At 36.3% G+C, this 22,976-nt stretch overlaps 1 protein-coding gene across 2 annotated transcripts in view; it reads left to right on the top strand.

Moving 5' to 3' along the window:
• The window catches only part of PPP4R3A (protein phosphatase 4 regulatory subunit 3A), a 41,533-nt gene extending 19,836 nt beyond the window's left edge, over positions 1-21,697 (top strand). Inside the window, exons 4-15 of one of the 2 annotated variants that reach the window (XM_010588805.3) lie at positions 1,753-2,370; positions 5,652-5,729; positions 5,811-5,927; positions 6,637-6,792; positions 8,427-8,558; positions 8,663-8,765; positions 10,179-10,337; positions 14,980-15,149; positions 16,504-16,646; positions 17,535-17,725; positions 18,162-18,388; positions 20,458-21,697. In XM_010588805.3, coding sequence (XP_010587107.1) covers positions 1,753-2,370; positions 5,652-5,729; positions 5,811-5,927; positions 6,637-6,792; positions 8,427-8,558; positions 8,663-8,765; positions 10,179-10,337; positions 14,980-15,149; positions 16,504-16,646; positions 17,535-17,725; positions 18,162-18,388; positions 20,458-20,568 — 2,205 coding nt within the window. In that variant the 3' untranslated portion in view covers positions 20,569-21,697. The remainder of the gene's footprint in view (positions 1-1,752; positions 2,371-5,651; positions 5,730-5,810; positions 5,928-6,636; positions 6,793-8,426; positions 8,559-8,662; positions 8,766-10,178; positions 10,338-14,979; positions 15,150-16,503; positions 16,647-17,534; positions 17,726-18,161; positions 18,389-20,457) is intronic. The other variant, XM_003408824.4, reaches the window with a different exon arrangement.
• The last annotated feature ends 1,279 nt before the right edge of the window (positions 21,698-22,976 follow it).

Genomic DNA, 22,976 nt, shown 5'->3' with positions numbered 1-22,976 from the left:
TCTACAAACAACTAAACTCCATTTTCTAGTACCCTCTTTGATGGCAGTTATTATATCTGAGTGCATCTTTTTTTTTTTTCTTCTTTTTATGTATCTTTCTTGACCTTCACATTCTCATTTTCTTAATGTCTAGCTTGACTTCTAAGGTATCTCCCTTTCTCTTAAAGAAAGCTCTTTCTTCTACCTGAATTAGTCTGCCTTCCTTTGTTTTGTGTTCATTCTTCCATTACTTCTGATATTGAGACCAAAGCATATTTGTTAAATCATCACAGTCCTGCCATCATTCCCTTAGCAGATCAAATCTTAAGAGTATTCTGAAGACTGCCTTTTTTTTATTACTTTCTTAGCCTTCAAGTTGGCATAAATGTAATTGAGTTGTTTCTTTATATTAAGTAGATGGCATATTCTCATTTTAATAAGACCTTTTCATTTGGTTTATTTGTAAGGTAAAGCCATAGCATAGGCATTAGGAATCTAAAGCTATGTCATGAGAGCTTATGTAATTAACATTTCCAGGGCCAGCTTGAGACCATGCCAAGTACAAGCTGTGAGTGTGCCCAGCCTCCTTTAGTGCTGCTGCCCACTGGGGTGAGGTCAAGACCATAACACCGTGCAACATATTTCAAGACAAATATTTGAGACCCTTTCCACTTGCTGTCACCAACAATATCTCTTAACCATGCTAGCCAATTTAAGTTCCTTGCATATTTCATGTAAGGCCTAATTTTCCCATCCCTGTACCATTCTACATGGCCTTATAGGGCGGCTTTAGTGGTGAGTATCTCAAATTGTAGGGCCATGATAGCAAAACTTGTGCCATTTCAAAATCCGTCCTTGACCTTTCGTAAAAATACGCTTTTACCTTAAAGTATATTTAATTGTTAAGACTTCCAAGTTTTTATATTTGGAGCCTTTACATTGACTTTAAAGTTGGAGTGATAGACTTCAGGGTTTCCGGAGGACTGTGGAGGTTACAGGTTTAGGTGTGTGGAAAGGAAAACTTTTCGTGTTAGGTTACTTAATATTCAGCAGATATTCTTGGCGTAGCTCTACTACATATAGGTTGCGCATACTTTATATATGGCTTCATTTTTCTATACCTATACTTGTTTCCTGCCCGACTTGTCCTAATCATATTTTTGGACTATGATGTAGAATTTGAATGGTCACTTGGTCTAAAACCAGTTTGTACGTACTCTTTGGCTCTTGGTTTCTAGAATCAATTGATGTTAAATGTATTTCTTGTTGCCTGTAATTATATATACTTTTCTATGATCACAGCATTATGTTCAATATTCATGTGAATTTTACTTAAAGTGAAACATTGAAGCGTTTGATGGTGGCTTTCTGGAGCAAAACCCTAGGGATGTTTCTGAGGCTTGGTCTGGACTGTTGACAAAGAGGGCTGTGGATACAAGGTGGGAATGGATGTTCTAGCGTCAGGCTTCTGCACGGGGCTTTTCACTGTGATCACTGTTACTTTAGCCTGTCCCAGAAAGTTTTTGTTGCTGACAAACCTTGTTCTTTATGAGGAAACTCCTTTCAACTTTGAACTTCCTCCTTAAAAGTGAGTGTGTATGTTACTTGTAGAAATGAATTTAGGAAAGAAGGCATTTATGTGAAGTTTGAAGAAAGATTGCTAAAGTTGAAAATCATTATAGCTTTCTTGTAAGACCTCTTGAATTCGTCTGAGAATATCATTAAGATCTGCAGGTTTATGTTTTATCAGCGTTCATAAATTCTTTTTAATAGGTTCAAGGAAAGGACCCTTCCGTGGACATCACTCAGGACCTGGTGGATGAATCTGAAGAGGAGCGTTTTGATGATATGTCGTCACCAGGATTAGAACTGCCATCTTGTGAATTAAGTCGCCTCGAGGAAATTGCAGAACTTGTGGCATCATCTTTACCTTCTCCCCTTCGTCGTGAAAAACTTGCACTAGCACTGGAAAATGAGGGTTATATTAAAAAGCTCTTAGAGCTTTTTCATGTGTGTGAGGATTTGGAAAATATTGAAGGACTGCACCACTTGTATGAAATTATCAAAGGCATCTTCCTCTTGAATCGAACTGCTCTTTTTGAAGTTATGTTCTCTGAGGAATGTATAATGGACGTCATTGGATGCTTAGAATATGATCCTGCTTTATCACAACCACGAAAACACAGGGAATTTCTAACAAAAACAGCCAAATTTAAAGAAGTGATTCCCATATCAGATCCTGAGCTAAAACAAAAAATTCATCAGACATACAGAGTTCAGTATATACAAGATATGGTTCTACCTACCCCTTCAGTCTTCGAAGAAAATATGTTATCAACACTTCATTCCTTCATCTTTTTCAATAAGGTAGAAATTGTGGGTATGTTACAGGTAAGTTAGATCATTCCTTTTTTTCCCTATTTAAAAAGATACCCTACTTGACTGTTAGACTGTTTAAACAGCTAATTGCTTTTAGCAGAAATAATTTTCTCTTCCTCTTAAATACCTAAATCGAGCCTTAATTTTTTTCAAGTCTAAAGGTAGATATTTAAGTGATATTACGAGATTTATAATACATAATTCTGACTCCAGAAGGTTGTTTTGAGATGCGGAAGGTAGCTGTGATAAAGAAGTCCAGTTTGAAGGAATTATAGGGGAATGATGTAAATGAAATGATTCAGTGCAAAATTTTAGGGATATCAGTCTATCAATTATTCGTAAAATAGATTGGAAGAGGAAAGAAAAACGGGAAAGCCAAGAGACATGTCATTGAACATAGATTGTAAGTTCTATAATATTTATAGAAATACCAGGTGATGAGATATTGAAGGCCTCATTTTAGGGTCAAGGGAATTAAGTAGAGTTGGCAGATTATAACTGCATATATCCTTACCATAAGGCACGCTTTCGTAATGATCAAAGTGTGGATGATTTAAACAGACATGAGTTTGGGTTTTGGCTCCGCTTGTCACTTAAGAGGTATATGACTTGGGCAACCTCTTTAAGCTTCAGTTTCCCCATCTCAAAGGTGGTGGTATTGGTACCTCCCTACCCTATAAGATTATCTGAGGAGTTAATGTGATCGTGCATATAAAACATTGAACGAGGTGCCACCCGATTCCTTTTTAGAGAGTTGCTTTATTTCACTGTCTTCACCTTTGACACCTTTTTTTTTTAAGTATAAATTTAAATAGGTCGATTTTACCTGTAATTGCTTTCCTAGAGCTATTAATAATTCTAGTTCATGTTGACTAATTTGACGCATTTTTCATTCATTTAAAACAGACACATAAACAAATGATATCATAGGCAATACAGTCTGGTAAGTTTGATAGTAATCGTCTATATAGTGAATACTCTCTCCTCACTTACTGACATGGTTAGGTTCCAAACACCAGGCCATTATGTGAAATCGGTATTGTGTGAAAATGGAGGATGACCACATCGGATCACAAAATGGAAGACAGCTACATCATTACATAACTGCCAAATTATATCATTACGTAACTTCTACGTTACATCGTTTCATAACTGCCAAGCCATTGAGAATCGTGGCCCAGCCAAGTTGACACATAACCGTCAAAGGCAGCCCTACCCTTGCTTCGCACCTCCTTGTTGGTTACTGCTAGACATCTGTTGTTAATGTGCAAAATAGAAAGATAGATTTTTTTTTAACCGTTGTCATAAATGTGAAATGTCAGAATACCAGATAGTCGATGAGTGAGGGAAGGTGTATTATAAGTGATAATGGAGGAGGAAGTAGAGTTCTGGTATCAATTTCCATTTGTTCTTTCATAAGGAACTAGTTTTTCATGACCTGTCTAGCCAATGGAACCTATGTTCTGTTGCAGTTTTGATTCTTGGTTTCCTTGGATAGTCCTAAGTTCTACTGATCTTTTCTTTCACCTCCATATGGCTCTTACTCTGCTGTGCAGGAATTTGTCATTTCTCTGTTTTCTTGGCCTTTCTGCTTGTGAAATGTCAGTTTTATTCTTAAGTGTGAATTGTGGTGTTTCAAGTTGTTAAGGTTTTTATGGTCTATAAAATGCTGGCTGCCAGTGCTGTAGTTGTGTTTCTCGGCACTTATATCCTAAGTGCTACTGTAAAGGAAGGAACATTTTACAAACTTCGTGCAAGGTATGATGGAGGTCCAACTTAAAGCAAATTCTCGCCCACCTTACACACACACTTAAACTCAGTTACCAGGATTACACTTCCCCTTATACATTCTTAATTGCTCTATTTGTGTACCCAGCCAACTGCAGCAGTTCAGAGACTACCTTTTTTAAGTAACAATTCCCAGTTGGTGGGATACATCTGGGATGCATCTTGAAATTGGATGCCATTTGGTAACAAGTATATTTGCAGCACTATATGTTATGAGGTGTGGCCTATTTGTACATTTTAGAAAAAGTAAAGGTGGAAATCACTGAGTGTCATAGGAAATGTTTCCTAAGCACCTACAACAGTAAATATGGAGTTTATAATCAAGTGGGAGATTTTATATATATGTGTGTGTGTGTGTGTGTGTATGTGTGTGTGTGCATGTGCATATATGTTTAGACCTAGGCATTTTCTGTAGGGCTGGGGGTAGTAGAGAACCTACTAGCTGAAATAATATGGAATTAAAGTATAACAAAATCTTGATTAAAAAACAGTGGTGGGGAAAACTGAATAGCACTCAGGAGTGCTCTGTCACCTACTGGCTGTGATTGGCCTTTAGGTAAATTCCTTAATCTGTGTTGCAGTTATAAATTAAGAAGGTAAGATGAGATAATACCTTTAGTCCTATACTTCTCTGATTTACCCAGATTAATAGCCTATGACAGTATCCTTTGAGTCTTTTTCACAGTAATTTTGTATGTTTGTATCAGCAAATAGAATGTTTAAAAAAACTTTAGATTTTTAAATAATAAAATAATTTTGTGTTTTTAAAACATTAAAGAAGCTTTATCTTTATTTGAGAGGCTATAGAACCTTAGCTTCTAAAGTAGTACTTATGAAAACCAGAGGTTGGCAAACTGTGGCCCACGCCTGTTTTTGTAAATAAAGTACCACTGGTACGCAGCCATGCTTATTCATTTACGTGCCACCTGTGGCAGCTTTCATACTGCACCAGTGGAGCTGAGTAGCTATGATGGAGACTGTGTGTCCAGCAAAGCCTAAATACTTAGAGAAAAAGTTTGTCAAATCCTGAAATCATACTTTCACATGCCCTTAAATAGGCTTAGGAAATTAAAACAAAAACAAAAAAGAGCCATCACTGTTGAGTTGATTCTGACTCATGGCAACCCTGTGTGTTACCAAGTAGAGCTGTTCCATAGGGTTTTCTTGGCTGTAATCTTTACTGAAGCAGATCACCAGGTGTTTCTTCTGTGGTGCTGCTGGGTGGGTTTGTACCTCCAGCCTTCAGGTTAGTAGTCAAGTGCAAAGCACTTGTGTGACTCAAGGAACTTGCGAGAATATAAGGAAAATCCTTCTGATACGGATCCCATGTTTATCCTTTAATAGTTTGGTTTTTCCTTCTCTCTCATGAAGAAGAAAAGCATTACCTAAACCTTCCTTCCCTTCTTCAGTTTTTGTAACTTCTATTTTCTGTTATAGCATCCTACAGTTATATTTTAGTATACTCTTACTATTAACATAATTGAATTTATCCTTTGATTTCACAGGAAGATGAAAAATTTCTGACAGATTTGTTTGCACAACTAACAGATGAAGCAACAGATGAGGAAAAAAGACAGGAATTGGTAAGAAATCAGATATTATGAAGGTTATGAAGATAAAACAATAAGTTTTTTATATTAACTTATCATTTTTCCTAATTTCAGGTTAACTTTTTAAAAGAATTTTGTGCGTTTTCGCAAACGCTACAGCCTCAAAACAGAGATGCTTTTTTCAAGACCTTGTCAAACATGGGCATTTTACCAGCATTAGAAGTCATCCTCGTAAGTTTGTTTCTTCTCTTCTTTAATTATTGTTATTTTTTTTTTATTAATTTTTATTGTGCTTTAAGTGAAAGTTTACAAATCAAGTCAGTCTCTCATATAAAAATTTATACACACCTTGCTATACACTCCTAATTGGTCTCCCCCTAATAAGACAGTGCACTCCCTCCCTCCAGTCTCTCGCCTCATGTCCATTTGGGTAGCTTCTGCCCCCCTTTGCCCTCTCATCTCCCCTCCAGACAGGAGATGCCAACACAGTCATCATTTTTTTAAAACCACAAAAGTAACATTTTTATATAACATGTAAGTATTTGGTTCCAACCAGTATTTAATGTTAGCTGTGTATTATACGAAGCTAAAGAAGTTCAAAACTCTAGTATTAGAATCTTTACACAGTATTGAAAGAATGCTGTGATAGGAATTTTCCATATTCTTAATAATAATTTCTTAACTTTGTAGCTTGTTAGTTAACTGAAGTGTTACAGTAGAAAGGCAAACAAGAAATTAGTGATTTAGAATATATAATCTTATCCATAGAACAAGAGTGTTACATGCAGCAGAATTTCCTCAACTTATCTTTCTTTTTTTTCCTTAACCTTTTTTTTATATTGCAATGTTTTCTAGTTTGTTTTGTTAGGTCTTAGATTTGTAAAGCCGTAAGTTCCGTGTTTTTGTAATTAGAGGAGAAATAAGTGCTTTTTATCTGCAGGGCATGGACGATACCCAGGTGCGGAGTGCCGCTACTGACATATTCTCATACTTGGTTGAATATAATCCATCCATGGTGCGAGAGTTTGTCATGCAGGAGGCACAGCAGAATGATGATGTAAGTAAGAAGTTAACAGAGCAAAAAATAATCAACAAGGTAAATATTACTGGCACTAGTATATTTGTACATGGAGCTGTAACTGTCTTTATTATTCATTTTTAAGATTTAAATAGTTGGGGAGAAGTGTAGATGACATAGTGTCACATGGCTTGTTCTTTCCCTAAATTGGCTCCCGTCTCTGTTTATAAATTTGTTGTCTTTTACAGCAGTTATTTATTAATGATCAATTTAAATTTCTTTTTAAAAAATTTCAAGATCAAGTTTCTTTTTCATTTTGATGTTAACTTGCTGTCTTGTCTTATTTCAGTTGTTTAATCAATTCATTGTTTCTCGGTATGTGAGATTATGAGTGACGTGCCGAGGAAAACATTGGCTTCCCTAGGGTTAGATTCCCCAAATCATCAAGAGTGAAGATGTGAAATATAGACCCTTGAAAGCATTCTGAAGTTAGGTGCTAACCATAGGGAGCAAGCTGTTGTCTTGTTTTTCCCCCACTAGCATCTGCAGGAAATATACCGTGGTCATGTGAACAATGTTTCCAGAGCATACGGTGCATGACATATGTGCAGCCCTGAGCGTCTGTGCGCCTCGTTTCGTTTTCAGATGGTTAACCCTGTTATTCGGGTTTTTCCTCCCTCCCCCATAAAATCTTGGAAGTCATTTTTTACTTAAGAATAGACTAAAGTATTCCTCCCTCAAGTCTTTCTTAAGTTTAAGGAGGAGAAAAAAAAAAAAGATAAGCCCTGGGGGGAAAATACCTGTGTAGAATTCCAGGCTATGATGTTTTTATAAAATGAGAAAATGACTTTGTTACTTTTTTCAAAGTTCCTGACCAGTGTGTTTTGATGTCAAAATGAAGTGACGTGCCTAGTAACATCTGTATTTTAAGAGTTTAAAAAAAACCTTAGTGCCAGGGGAGGTGCAGAAAATCTACTAGTTGAATGTTATGTAGACATATCTTGAGAACCAGAATATCTGTATTATTGAAAATAAAAGTAGGGCTATTCTTTTTGGTCTCTGCAAACCTGGTTTAACATAGTCAGTTTTTTTAATGTTTGAAATCTGTATAGCCCATTTACTTTTGTGCTCTCTCTAAATACCATAGTCTTACTTTCCCTCATTTCAGATATTTGAGGATCGACTAATTTTTTCTTAAATTTATTTTAAAAGGAAACTGTATATCACTTCCATAAGCGAAGAACAGATATCATGTGTCATAAACAGGAAAAAAAAAAATCTGTAAAAATAAATACAGAAAAATGTTATACATTGAAGCTAAATACGCTTTCTATTAAAGCCATGACCCTAAGGCCTATTCGCTTTTCTTCAGAAGGGAGATTACATTATTAGAGGTGACTCAATGGCACACAGCAACAACAACAAAAATCTGTTAGCACCAAACTGAAACTTTGTATTTGCTTTAATCAGAGGGATATAAAGATAATAGAAAAACTTTGTTTTTGGTACACACTTTATTGTAATGTCCTTGTACCACATTTTAGGAAAACACTGCTGTAAATCCTACTAGAGAAGTGAGTCAGTTAGTCATTGCATCTTGTTTGTAATAACAAGACAGAGCTATGTATGATACTGTAGTATATGTCTTGTTATGTGTTTTGTCCATTCTTTTCTTAATAAGTGGTTGTTATTATGTGTGTTTTTCTCACCAGGATATTCTGCTCATCAACCTCATTATAGAACACATGATTTGTGATACAGATCCCGAACTTGGAGGAGCAGTCCAGCTTATGGGCCTGCTTCGAACTTTAGTTGACCCAGAGAACATGCTAGCCACTGCCAATGTAAGCCATGGAGGTTTTTTTCTATTTTTCATAGCTAATACATTGTTCCTTGCTGGTAGGAGCCAGTGCAGTTAAAGTTCATGGAAATGTTTTTGATTCCTTAGAAAACAGAAAAGACCGAGTTTCTGGGTTTCTTCTACAAGCACTGTATGCATGTTCTCACTGCTCCCTTACTGGCCAATACAACAGAAGAGAAGCCCAGTAAAGGTAAGAGCATGCAGGTTGGTAGTTAAGGCCTCTCTTCTTGAATTCTGAAACTCATCACTGAAATTCAAAATTGGTGTGGGGTGACAACAGTTTTTAAAAAGTTCAAACCATTTAGTTAACATAGAGGGTCTAATAATGTGTGTTTGAAAAAGATGTCAGGGGTAAAAGTTCATTTAAAAGTGCTATAATCCAAGATAACAAACATATACTAGAAGAAATAAGACAATTACTTTATTTCTTTCAAAATTTTAAAACTAAATTTATTACACTGCATATATATTGGCAGAATGAATAGGAGAAAGGAAATAGCTTATCTTGGAAGTTAAGCTATGTGAAAAAATTCATTTTCAGTTATTTGTATTCCAGATGTGTAGACAAAGCTAAGTTTTTGCTCAGTATTAGGCTGTTTCTATTTGTGGTGAGTTTTTTTTTATCAGAGCTTTGGGAATATAAATACATTGTTAGATGAATTACCAATATAGAATATTTAATTTATAACATCGGTAATAGAAAATAATCTTAAATATAATTTTTGTGTGGCTCTAGAATCAAGTCTTAAAACTTGGATATATGTTTTTCTATCTACTTTATTCATTTTAGATAAAGCTTGAGGCTTCCTTCTAAAGCACATTTTCAATTCATACATTTATTGAGAACCAATTGTATGGAAGACACTGCTATATTCTTTAGGGCTTAAATGAGAGAAATTTTAAAAGTGAGTAAAATGTCTTTCAGAGGCTTGCTGCCTGATGAGGAAGAAAAATAAGTCAGTGATTTGTAGTTCGCTGTAGACTCAGTATGTGCCTTATATAAAGGAAGTTCAGAACACACTGGAATTGGGGGACAGGGAGATATTAATTCTCCCAAAGATGAGATAGTGTCTGGCAGGGCCTCTTTTGCTGTGTGTTTCTTTGTTTTGTTTTGCTTTTTGTAAAAATATATATAGCACAACATTTGCCAATTCAACATATTTCAGGTGTACAATTTAGCGATACCAGTTACTAAATTATGTTGTGCAGCCACCACCCACAAAGCATGATAGAACATTCTTGCACTTCAGAATCTTAAAGATTTGTATTTCTGTTCTGCCTTACTGACTGTTGAGCTGTGGGTCTGCTTAGTTAATAAACTTGTAATGTTGTGAAGCTAATTCCTCATAAAAAAAAAAATTTCTTCATAGGGCTGTTTAAATCAAACAAGAATATACGTAAAGCACAATTGCTGGCACACGGTAGACATTCAGTAAATGTTTTCCCCTAAATTTAGAATAGTCGTCATGTTTAGACTTTGATGTAAAGCTATGGTAGGTTTTTGGAATGTTAAAGTAGAGATTTTACTTGATTGTAATTTACGTTCTTATATAAGAAATAAAACTATTAGCTATTAAATATAATTGTGTTTTGTTTATTGTAGATGATTTTCAAACTGCCCAGTTATTGGCACTTGTCTTGGAATTATTAACATTTTGTGTGGAACACCATACCTACCACATAAAGAACTACATCATTAATAAAGATATCCTGCGAAGAGTGCTAGTTCTCATGGCCTCAAAGCATGCTTTCTTGGCATTGTGTAAGTGTTGTTTTGGTAGAGTTGTTTATTATCTTTGTAGACTGTCATGTCGTTGGTGTCTTCACATCTCCGAAGAAAAGATGACTGACTGCAGGCGCGGAGACCGAGGCTCTAGTACTGGCTCTGCCACACTTTTTTTAGCACTAGTTTGGCCATATTGAGCCTGTGATTTTCTTAGCTCTCTTGTTTCATGTTAATAAAGAGCAAAAGGGTTACAGTGCATCTATAAATGTGGCATATTATGTTTAGTTATTAAAACAACACCTTTGATAACTTTACCTGTTATTTTAAAGCAGAGTTGGCAAACTATAGCCTGTGGCCAAATCCAGGCTATGGCCTGTTTTTGTTTGACCTGCAAGCTGAAAATGGTTTTTAAAGCATTGTTCAAAAAGAATAAAAGAATATGCTACAGAGACCATATGTGGCCCACAAGACCTAAGATGGTATTTGCTGTCTGCCCTTTACAGGAAAAGTTTGCCAACCCCTTTTTAGAGCAACAGATAGTCTTTTATCAAGGTTGTTCTTAGTTAAATGTAAGTTTTTCACAATTAACTTTCACAACCAGCATTCTTAAGACCCTGCTTTGTTAGAGTAAAACATGTTTATGAATTGAAAATAGGCGAAGCCTATCAGGGTAATTTTGATCATGTAGCGGTCGGCCTTCTTAGGTAGTGAGTTTCCATATTTAAACTGTCCTTGTAAAGCGGCAGACTAAGTTTAGGGTATCCTAGACGTTCAGTAAGAGATGTCTGCTGGTAATTAACTCTTGCCCTTTGGTTTTTAAAGGTAAGTTTGAGTGTTCTGTTGTTTTCTCAGGTATCACAGCCACCCACTAATTGGAAGTCTGAACATATGCATCTGATTTTTTTTAACTTTATTTTGCTTAATTGATTTTTAAAAAATACTCTTCAGTTATAGAAACATCGATGGTGATTTGCTCCATCGATACTTTATCTTTTAAAATATTATTGGAAACACATTTCCTTTTAAATTTTTTACTAAGCTTTCGGAGTGATAGTTGTCAGACTTCTTGTCTTGGTTTTTCAGGCCAGTGTATATATATACACTGCAGTATGTACTGAGAGTACATGCAGTCATAGTATATCTTCATTTTCCAACTTGCATATATTCAGTACAACTGCTTTCTGCTGACTATCTAGAATCTTTGATGTTATGTTAGTTATCCTTTTCAGTCAAGTGTTTATAAATTGCAGCTAGCATCTGTGGCAGCAACTTAGACTGATAAGGCAGCAAAAAGTAAATTCACTATCTGTTCCACCCTACTATTGCTTGTAGCCATGAGCTTATCAAAGACAAGAGAAGGGCTTTTAAGTTCATGTACATTTACCCTGTGTACCTGTGACAGCAAAAGTAAGAGCCCTACGGTCAAGTTTAGAGGAAGATACCAGTTTTATTTCAACAAATTTATTAAATACTATAATATTTAATTGACTCTAAGATGTGCATTTTTACATATTTATTATCTCTGAAATCAAGGCGAGTCTTAAAATTAATGGCAAGTATGGGATAATTGGTAGCACTTTTTGTTCATTTTATGTTCTTAGTGTTAGGAAAAAAAAATGTTTCTAATCAGTGGCACCTGAGATTTAATGAAATACAGTATATACCTCATACTAGGAAAATGAAGATGATTAAAACCTGGGCTCAGCTGTCAAGGGGATATCAGCTATCCAGTTAATTAGTAGGAAACAGTCATGTAAAAATAAAAATACAACATAATATTTAGGTGTGTTTAGAAGCATAGTAGAAATAACTTACTGTTCATGAATAATGCAGAACAGAAGAATTTCACAAAAGAGATAACCATGAATTGTGTTTTGGTCAGAGGAGAGTGTGACGCCCTTGGCTGATACACAGTTAAGATGTGCAAGTGTGAAACAGTGAGGCATGCTGGAGGTTTGGAATAGGTAGAATCCTTGAGTGCTATAGGAGAATGGCAGGATATATGATGAAAGGGGGAAGGTCTTTTCTTCAGTTATTCCAGTGGGGCTTCATCTTATCGTTTTGCTTGCATCATTGTAAAGAAAATCATCATAATGTGAATCTAGGCAAGATCACTGCAAGTCAATAAAAGTTTATATTACAGGAAATTAATAAGCTAGCAAAATCTTAGTTATACTTTTTTATTGTTGATATTTTATAAACTGAGTCAGATTATCATTATAAAACTATTTCTCAGATAACTTCCAGGGTTGAGAATATGAGGGTCTTCAAGAATATTCTAGTCGTTATAACAGGTTTTATAGGAGTAGCTTCGTAGTACACAGTAGGAGTATTTATCAGGTACTTCTAATAACTCAGTATAAATTTGGGGGGATTTATTTAGGATATCTGTGGGTCTGCTGAGAAAAGTATACTGGTTCTGTCAGTATTTTCTTGGCCTTTTCAAGATTCTTGGATCTTCAGTTGTAACTTTTTAGCTTGTACTTTTATGTGTCTGAGATTTTGTTGTTTTTTGTTAATAAAAATATGGAAATCTATAAGGTAAATAAAGCAAAACTAGAGGCTTTTATTCAGCTATCATTATTACATGTGAGGCAAAAAGCCTCAAGCTTATTTCATGAAATCTCATGTGTGTAAGGTAAAGACTAATTGTTTTAGAGATGGTTGAATCTAAGCACAAGAGACTCTTAGTGTGATAATGAACGTTAGAGATGCTGTGAGTAGAAGCAGAGTACACTTTATATTGAAAATAATTATGGTTATGCTAATTTGACATACCCTAAATCATTTGACCTATCCCAAATCGCTTTCTGTAATCTCTTAAACAACTTGGCTTCATAGAATTCATTGGTTAAATTGCCTTTTCAACAGCAAAGAATAGTGGTTGGATATTTTTGATGAAGGTTTCTTTGGGGGACAGGGGTTTGAGTGGAAGTAACACAGAGCTTTTAATGTAAAAGAGTAAGGGCAAATGGAAACGAAGACCAAGACACACACACTGCTAGAACCACCTGTTGACATCAGCAATTTCTGGATAGAAGTCTTTTGAAGAGGCGGTGGGGCCGTGGCCATCTGTAATAACCTGTCTTAGTGAATTCTAGGAAGGGAGAGTGTCTCTCACTTAGGAACTCGTGCAGACCAGAGGGTTCTTCAACTAGTGTGTGTGACAGTAGGACACAAGTCTCCACAAAGCCTGCAAAGCTGAAGCACTGATTCTTAAAATAATAATAGCTCTTAGTTACCAGAAGCTTAAAATGCTTCCTATTAGCATGAGCCCTAAAACTATGATTTTGATTCTGATAAATGGAACTGCCTCACTAAGTTCCTTTGTCAATTAAAGTTAAAAAAAAAAAAACAAGCTCTAAAAACATGGTTTTGGGAAAATAAACCCGTTAGGCTTTGATTTATCACACAGAAAGATGTCTCTTATTGTTTAAAATGTTTTATTTCACCATGCTTATGTATTTGAATATATTCAAGTTTAAAAAATACAATGCAATTACTATTCTATAAACTCTTGAAACTCCCTGCCCAGAGTGTGTTTCTTTAGAAGGATCCACTCTTAACTAAGCTGGATTGTTAAGGCAGTTTATAATCAACTGTACCTAATTGGGCATTCACTTGTGGACCTCTTTTCTGCCAACTAAAGAAAAATTGAGCTGCTTTACTCCTCTGCCTTCCCACCCAGAAACCGTGTCAGCATGGTTGCCTGGCTACCTGCTCATGAAGGACTTGATTAATAACAAATTGGCAATTTAACGAGCCACTTCCATGATCTCCAAAGAAACCAAAATACAAACACAATATTTAATCTTGCCAACCGAAGACGATGTGACTGGATGAAGTGAGTATGCTTTTTTGAACTGTTTACAATAACTGGGGCATTAACTTACTGATCATTCAGTTTAGGTAACGAGGGCTTTGCTGAAGACTAGCTGTCTGAGTATATTTGGATCTTGACGAATGGCGACTTAAGTAACTCCCCATACCTCAAGATGTAAATATACATTTTAATCTGTAAGTTAAAGCCTAATTAATTGTAAAAACGAAAACTAGAAAAAAATTTAAAAAGCATACTCGCTGCAAATAAGCATAGAGGACCACATTTTTAACAACATCCTCTAAATTTATTTCTAAACTACGGGAAGGCAAATTTTGGGTCCTGCAGATTTTTGTGGGTTTATGGCTTTTCTACAAACACATCCACAAATAAACCAATGTAAATCAGTGAACTCTGATACAAAATAAGAGTGTCCAAGAATATTGAAGATCAAATGATACAGTGGATTGCCCTAATAAAACAATGGTTTTTTCCTATTGTTTCTAAGGTGTATGTAAGTAAAAGGACATGTTTAGAATTGTCTCATCTTAAGTAGTATGATAGGTTGATCCCTTTGTCTTAGCTCTTATTTCAGGTTTAAATTACATTTTGGTCACTAGTAATGGGTTTATTTCTAGAGTTTTTCTGGCTTTCTAAGACTTGTGTTCTACTATGACATATACTACCTTTAGAATATATTTTTCTGATAGCATTTTTGTAAACCTTATCTTTAGGCTGACACTTTGGAGGCGCTAATATCACTGTGCATGAAAAATTACTGATATTTAACAGGTTTGTTTGTTTTTTAATATGGAAGTAATGGTATGTGATTTAAACAACAATGACTCTGTGTTTCAGGTGCCCTCCGTTTTAAGAGAAAGATTATTGGATTAAAAGACGAGTTTTACAACCGCTACATAATGAAAAGTTTTTTGTTTGAACCAGTAGTTAAAGCATTTCTCAATAATGGATCTCGCTATAATCTGATGAACTCTGCCATAATAGAGATGTTTGAATTTATTAGAGTGGTAAGTTCTCTAGGTTTTAAGTTAGAACTTTAGTTTTGATTCTTTGAGAAAATTGAATATGTGGTAATGGTGTTTCTTGGCATATTTAATATTATTATATTTGGAGAGAATTTTAAACAGAAAAGCAAAACCTTAAGAGAAATTCAGTTCAAACAAATACCCAAAATAATCTTAACATCCCTTAGCAGCTGTAAGTCCTCTCGGATGGTTTGAAAACTGATTTAACAGTGTCAGGTAATCACAGTAGAAGTACAATTGACATAGAAGCATTTGAATGTGTTTTTTGTTTTATTTTTAACTTTGAGGTTTTCTGGACTTTTCTCCTATGTTTCTAAAGACCAATTTCATAAAAAAAAAAACTCTTCTTGATGCTTTAATAATATCGTATGTTAAAACAAAAACCCGTTGCTGTTGAGTTGATTCTGATTCATAGCAACCCTACAGGACAAAGTAGAACTGCAGGATAGCGTTTCCAAGGAGCAGTTGGTAGATTTGAACTGCCGACCTTTTGGTTAGCAGCCAAGCTCTTAACCATTGTTCTACCAGGGCTTCTAATATAGTAGGTAGTGGTTCTCAAACATTGGTGTGTCTCAGAATTATCTGTGGCATGCCTTTAAAATACACCCAGATCCCATCCCAAACCTACTGCATCAGAATGACCTCGAGTGGGACCTGGGTGTTTACTTGAAAAGACCAATAGATAATGCTGAGGTGCACCAAAACTCAAGGACTACTGAAGTCGCCAGTATATGTTATGCCCATTCTGATTGCTCAATTATCCCTAAGATTGTTGTCTTAGCCTCCTAGGGGCACCATAACAAAATATCATGAAGTAGGTGACTTGAAAGAACAAAAATTTATTTTCATACAGTTCTGGAGGCTCAGAGTCCAAATTCAGGGCATTGGCTGGGCTACGGGCTCTCGCTCTCTCTCTGTCAGCTTGAGAGAAAGATCCTTCCTTGTCCCTTTCAGCTTCTGGTAGCCCCAGGTGTTTGTGTTTCTTGGTTTGTGGAGGAGTCCTCATATGGTATCTTCCCCCTGTGTAACTCTTTGTCTCCATGTCTGTTCTCCCCTTTTATAAGATACAACCCAGAGGCGATTAGAATTAAGACTCACCCTACTCTGGTATGACCTCCTGAATTTAATAGGTAACACCTGCAGAGGTAAACCCTATTTCCCCAAACACGGTCACTTCAACATACGTTTTTAGGGGATGCAATTCAATCCGTACCAATTGTGTAAAAATGTTATGAAATTAAACTCCTTTGGACAGGTTTATGAATTTACTAAAATTAAACCTCAACTTGCTAAAGTGTTTTCCTGTCTCAGTTTCTATTACAATTCTTTTCTGTAGGAAGATATAAAGTCATTAACTGCTCATGTAATTGAAAATTATTGGAAAGCACTGGAAGATGTAGATTATGTACAGACATTTAAAGGATTGAAACTGAGATTTGAACAACAAAGAGAAAGGCAAGATAATCCCAAACTTGACAGGTAAAAACTCCCGTATCAGCAGCAAGTTGTTCGGCGGTGGCCCTTTTTTATTTATTCAGTATTACTTGGCTTGGCGCCGGGGGGAGGAGGTGGGAGAGAACAGGCAGAGGTTCGCAGAAGTTAGAGTCTTCTGTAATAGTCAATGGAAGTGTTTTCCTGAAGGTGTAGGCAGACGTTAGTATGAGCTGCAGACCCTTCCTCAGGCCTGTATCAGGCTAAAAAGATCAGTTGCCTTCAAGTCAGCTCTGACTCATGGTGACCCCATGTGTGTCAGAATACAACTGTGTGCTCCATAGGGTTTTCAGTGGCTGAGTTTTGGGAAGTAATCACCACGCCATTCTTCTTAGGTGCCTCTTGGTGCCCTCCAGCCTTTCTTGTCGCAGCCTGGTGGGTTAACCATTTGAACCACCAGGGACGACTCTGTCAAGGTAGATAGTGAGGAATAAATACTATGTGGCAGTGAGCCTTCATGTGTTCAAAGCAAAATCAGAATATTATTAGCTTTGAATTATTTTAAAGTTACAATTTATTATAAAATCTTGTGCATTTTTCCAAATACCTGAATTCACATACTTATGTTGTATTACAAAATACGTAAATTATTCCTTGTTAATTTCTAATGTTAACAAGTTTAATAACTAATCTGTCACAATTTGGTAATATGAAATTTTATTCCACTAGTTACCATTAGATATGGTGTGGAGGGGGTGTTTTTTTCATTACATTTTGGATAAAATCTATTTTTTTCATCAGCCTCAATGTATCTAAGAGCCTGTTTTATCCCCACCAATCTTTTAAAGACCACCTAGTTTGGAGTAGTATTTGAAGACTATCCAATAAAGTCCTCATGTGAGTGTGTTTATCCTACTTTCTTTTCTTTACTCATAGTATGCGTTCCATTTTGAGGAATCACAGATACCGAAGAGATGCCAGAACACTAGAGGACGAAGAGGAGATGTGGTTTAACACGGACGAAGATGACATTGAAGATGGAGAAGCTGTAGTGTCTCCATCTGACAAAGCTAAAAACGATGATGATATTATGGATCCAATAAGTAAATTCATGGAGAGGAAGAAATGTACGTGGGAAAGGCGGGCAAGGAGAGATGGCGGCTTTCTCACTCTAGCTTTATGCTTTATTTCTTGACAAAATGATTATTTTCGGCCTTAAATGTGTAATAACATAGATTTTAAAGGCACCATGGCCTTACAGATTGTGACTGAATAATTCTGTTGTGAAGGTACAGACTCAGTGTTGTTAATTTGCCTTGGAGAAGGAAGGAGGACTGTAATACTTCAGGCGGGGTGGGAATACTGAATGTTGCCTTCCGTCTCAAGTAAAATGGAGTGGATAAGGAAGTTTAGTATTTTGCAGAGCTTTGTTCATAAATTGAACTTCAGTGTTGCTGCCCAACAAAAGAGTAACCTAGCTAATTGTGTCTTAGTGTCACCTCATTTTGGAGATTCAAAAGGAATGACTATGGTGATAATTATTGACAATATTCTTATCTTTAGTAAAAGAAAGTGAGGAAAAGGAGGTGCTTCTGAAAACGAACCTTTCTGGTCGGCAGAGCCCCAGTTTCAAGCTTTCCCTCTCTAGCGGGACAAAGACTAATCTCACCAGCCAGTCATCTGCAACGAATCTGCCTGGTTCTCCAGGATCACCTGGATCGCCAGGATCTCCAGGCTCTCCTGGATCTGTCCCTAAAAGTACATCTCAGACGGCAGCTATCACTACCAAGGTACACCTTCAACTCTCAGGCCTGCCTCGTAGCTTTCTCAACAATAACTGTGGCTGTTGTGACTGAGATGCCCTGTGGTTACTAGTCTCGTGGAGCTGAATTAACACTTGTGACCTAAAGGATAATTCACGTGCACACTTACATATGAACTTATCTAAAAGTTGGGACATACCTGGAAGTTTTTATGACCAGTACAAAAGTCTGAATATATACTTTTGTTGTTGAGAATATACACAACAAAACATACACTCATTCAGCATTTCTACATATACAATTCAGTCTGAATATATTATTTTGGTATTTTGTTTAGATCTGTATATGCCAAAACATTTTCAGACATTTTAAAGTTTTCAGTTATTTATTACTTTTATCTACTTTAATACCCAGATAAAGGCTTTGTGGGGAGAAGATAATCTATCCCTAACATTTCATATAAGAAAGGATAGAAATTTTTACACCCCAAATATGTAGGGAAGTTATAATCTAAGGGAAAAAAACAGTCCTTTTGGCTGCTTTATGCTGCCCCCCCCCCCCCGCAAGTCAAAATACATTAATTATTGGAGTAGCAATTACCAGATTAGCATTTGGGATTCACTAAATCAGGACTATGGAGTCTGGGTGTTGTAAACGGTTAAGCGCCCAACCAGCAGTTGGAAGGTTGACAGTTCCAGTCCACCTAAAGGCACCTCAGGAGACAGGCCTGGAGATCTGCTTCAGAAACATCACAGCCTTGAAAATCTTGTGGGGCAGTTCTACTCTGCACAGTGGTGTTGTCATGAGTTGGAACTGACTCAACTGCCGTGAACAACAACAATCTGCGTTTAAAAATTTTTAGTGCACTGTCTTTAAATAGTTTAAACGGTATGTTTCTGTCTCTGTTGGTTGATAGGATTATAAATTTAAAATTTGTTTTTTATTTTTAAAGTTTTCCCTTATATAATTATATATGCTTATTAGGGGAAATGTAGGAAATTCATAAATTTAAAGTGCACATAATCCTACCACCCAGAAATAACCACAGTATTTTTTGTTTTGAATAATCTTTTACAGTATTTTTGGTGAACGTTTACACAGTAAATTAGGTTCCCATTTGACAGTTTCTACACAGATTGTTCAGTGGCATCGATTATATTTTTTACCAAGTGTCATTCTCATTATTTCCATTCTTGTTGTTCCATTTCCAGAAACCTAGTTTTCCTGCCCCATTATCTTCTCATGCTTCCTTTAGAGTAATTGTTGATCATTTGGTCTCATATAGGTGATTTTTTTTTAAATGATCACAGTGCTAACGGGTGGTAATCTTTATTTTATGAGCCAATCTATTATTTACCTTAAAGGTGACCTCAGGGAATAATTTTGGTTCAATGTTTAAAGGGTATCTCAGGGAGTTGGGGGAGTCCTCTACTGTCAACTGGTCCAGTAAATCTGGACTTTTTAAGAATTGGAGTTTTGTTCCACGTTTTTCTCCCATCCTCTCAGCATCCGTCTATACTAGCCCTGGGTAGAGTGGTCGGTAGTGGTACCCAGGCACCATCTAGTTCTTCTGGTCTCAGTAGGTAGGTGAGGTTGTGGCTCATGTACACTGTTAGTCCTGTAGGTTAATTTCTTCTCTGAATCTTTGGTTTTCTTCTCTCTCTTGCTCCTGATGAGTAGAGACCAGTATTTGTATCTTACATGGCTGCTTGCAAGCTTTTAAGATCCCATATACTACTCACCCAGCTAGGGTGTAGAACATAAACTTTATGAACTATATTGTGCCAATTGACTGAGTTCCACGAGACTGTGGTTCTAAGACTTCAAACTCAGCAAGCCTATCCAGCAAAAGGTTTGGTTATGTGTAAGAAGTATCCATAACTGCCCCCTATATGTTTTACTATAAATGTGAATATATGCATGCACACACATACCGAGTAGATACATGTATATACATACAGATATATCTGTAAATTTAACCACGAATTTCTTGGTGGTTGTTGCTGTTGAAACCAGAGTTAATATATGTTGGGGAGGTCTGTATTTTTTCTCCAGACTTAAGTATGAATGTATTTTAAAATGTAGTGTTGTTACAGGGAGGCCTCGTGGGTCTGGTAGATTATCCTGATGATGATGAAGATGATGATGAGGATGAAGATAAGGAAGACACGCTACCATTGTCAAAGAAAGCAAAGTTTGAGTCATAATAATGGCTACATTCATTATCTGTTGAAAAACTGGTTCTTCACCCCTCCCCCCTACAAAATCCACAACAAAGCAGTGGTCTCTTGTGAATGACTGACACAGATCAGCCTCCTACACTTGACTTCTGCTCATCAAGTGCCAATTCAATGGAGCAGGAGGAGGGGGATAGTACACGTTAGGGGAAAGATACAAGCCTCTGAGCTCTTCAGCTTGGACCACACATTGCCCTTTTCTCAGGGAAGGAAATGGAAACAAAAAGCCAACAGGGCAGGGGTTTTTTAAGTGGAACTCTGGATTGACTGGTCAGTTGCTACAATCAGAACATGCTTTCCTGGACCATGTTTGAGACTCAGAAGAATGGGCTTTTCTGCCACAATTCTTCATGAGTTAAGAATGCCAGCAGTTTCTTTGTATAAAGAGACCTGCCTTTAAAATCATACATTCTGAACATTTTAGTCAAGCTACAACCGGTTTGGAAAACCTCTGTGGGGGAGGGGCGAATATAAAGTTTCCTCTTTTTTATCTGTTCCCTTTGCCCTTCAAACTGCAGATTTTTTTTAAAGTGGGGATTTGTCCCTACTTGATTAAAGATTGAGTGGAATTCTAGATGTGGTCATTTGTGTCATAATTTTTTTGTTTCATTTTGTTCTTGATTTGTTTTCTTCCCTGAGTGTATGTTTAGTTGTTGAGTATCTTATCTGGGACCATTAAAACTTTTTTTGATGTAATATAACCTAACGTTGTGCCGGTACCTGTTTTGCTATGTGTAATTTTTGTTCTACACCACAGTTCTTAATTTGTTTAGAGTTTTATGAAAGATGGTATAGTTTTTATTGACAAAAGCAAAGTAATCTTACAAATGTGCATACAAAAGCAATACTATTTTGTGACTAAATATTTTATATTAAAATTTACATCAGCAACTGTCTTGAGAATTCAGGGAAATAGAGTGGAATTTAAAACTTCAACACTTTTGTTAAACCTAGAGACGTGAAATTAGTATTCCAAAGAGATTCTGAAATTCCATATCTTGGAAAATGACGGTACATTAATCAAATTGAAGATGGATGATTTAAAAATAACATTTGACTTTTGGTGAAAAATAAAAAGAAAACTGAAGAGTAAGAGAAATTGTATTAGTTGTATGTTTTATTTTTTTAACTTCTCCCTTTGGAATACCAGTTTGAGCTGCAAGTGGTGCTTCCTAAATAAATCCCTGGCCAGAGGACCATCAGAGCCCCCTTAGTAGAACAGTATTTTTAAATAGGTTCTTTTTGTGGTGATAAAGTTCTTTCAAGGAAATGAAAATAAATATCTCGATTCCACATATCTTCACTTTTTTTCAGTGAAGATTTTAGAACTTGGACAATGTATCTGCAAGTGTGAATAATTCATATCCAGGAAAGAATACTTTTTTTAAGTATTATATACTTTAACTGATTACCTAACAAGCACCGTGTGCTTCTCTCTTAGCTTTCCCTTTTGCCTAGACCTCAGTACATTCTAATTTGTGGTACTAAAAACAAAGCTATATTGAATAGTTGGATAAAAACCCAGAAAATGACAGCCTTGCTACAGTCTGATTATTTTTTTTAATAACAAAACTTTGGATGCTTAATTATAAGAAATTAAGTGTATTTCACTGGAGCATAGCACCACTTCGAGTCACAAGTTTTGGCTATTAATATTTGAAGTTAATCATCTTGAAATAAAGAGAAGAAAACTCAGTAGGATCTAAGTTAATTATACTACTGTCTTCCTTTGTTATCTAGAAAGTACCATGTGAAGTAATGATTGTGCCTTAAACGTCCAATTTAAACTGACCTCTCTGACTCCTGAAACGCTTGCTTTGGTATCCTGAGTGTCCATGGATAGAGGGGAGACGCACCATCTGCCTTCGTAAATTGTGGTGTGCCAAACAAAGGCAGCTGGTGGCACAAACGGTTAAGTGCTCGACTACTAGCCGAGAGGTTGGCTGTTCAAACCCACCCAGAGGCATCTCAGACGACAGGCCTGACAGTCTACTTCCAACCAGCCTTGAAAATCCTGTGGAACGGTTCTACTCTGCACACCTGGGGTCACCATGAGTTGCAATCGACTCAACAGCAGCTAACAACGTGTCAAATAGATATTAACTTTTGGCCTTCCACATTTATGAGATGCCTTTTCATTGAACTGCTGCATTCAACTTAGTGATTACGGTTACTGAAGCAGAAACCTCACAAAGTGTTCCTAAAACAGTAGGAGAAATGAGGTCGCAAATAGCTTATGGAGGAATATGGTGACAAATCACAAGAAATACGCAGTCCCATGATTCGAGAATTCACAATCTTCATCGTAGATATTATCTTGACAACTGACATGAATATAGATGTTATCTTCCACTGTAATGATATTATTGGTTCTTTTG

Source organism: Loxodonta africana, chromosome 10 (genome assembly GCF_030014295.1).
Source record: "Loxodonta africana isolate mLoxAfr1 chromosome 10, mLoxAfr1.hap2, whole genome shotgun sequence".
Taxonomy (NCBI): Eukaryota; Metazoa; Chordata; class Mammalia; order Proboscidea; family Elephantidae; genus Loxodonta; species Loxodonta africana.
Note: the sequence above shows the minus strand (reverse complement) of the source record. Positions and strands in the feature narration are given on the sequence as shown.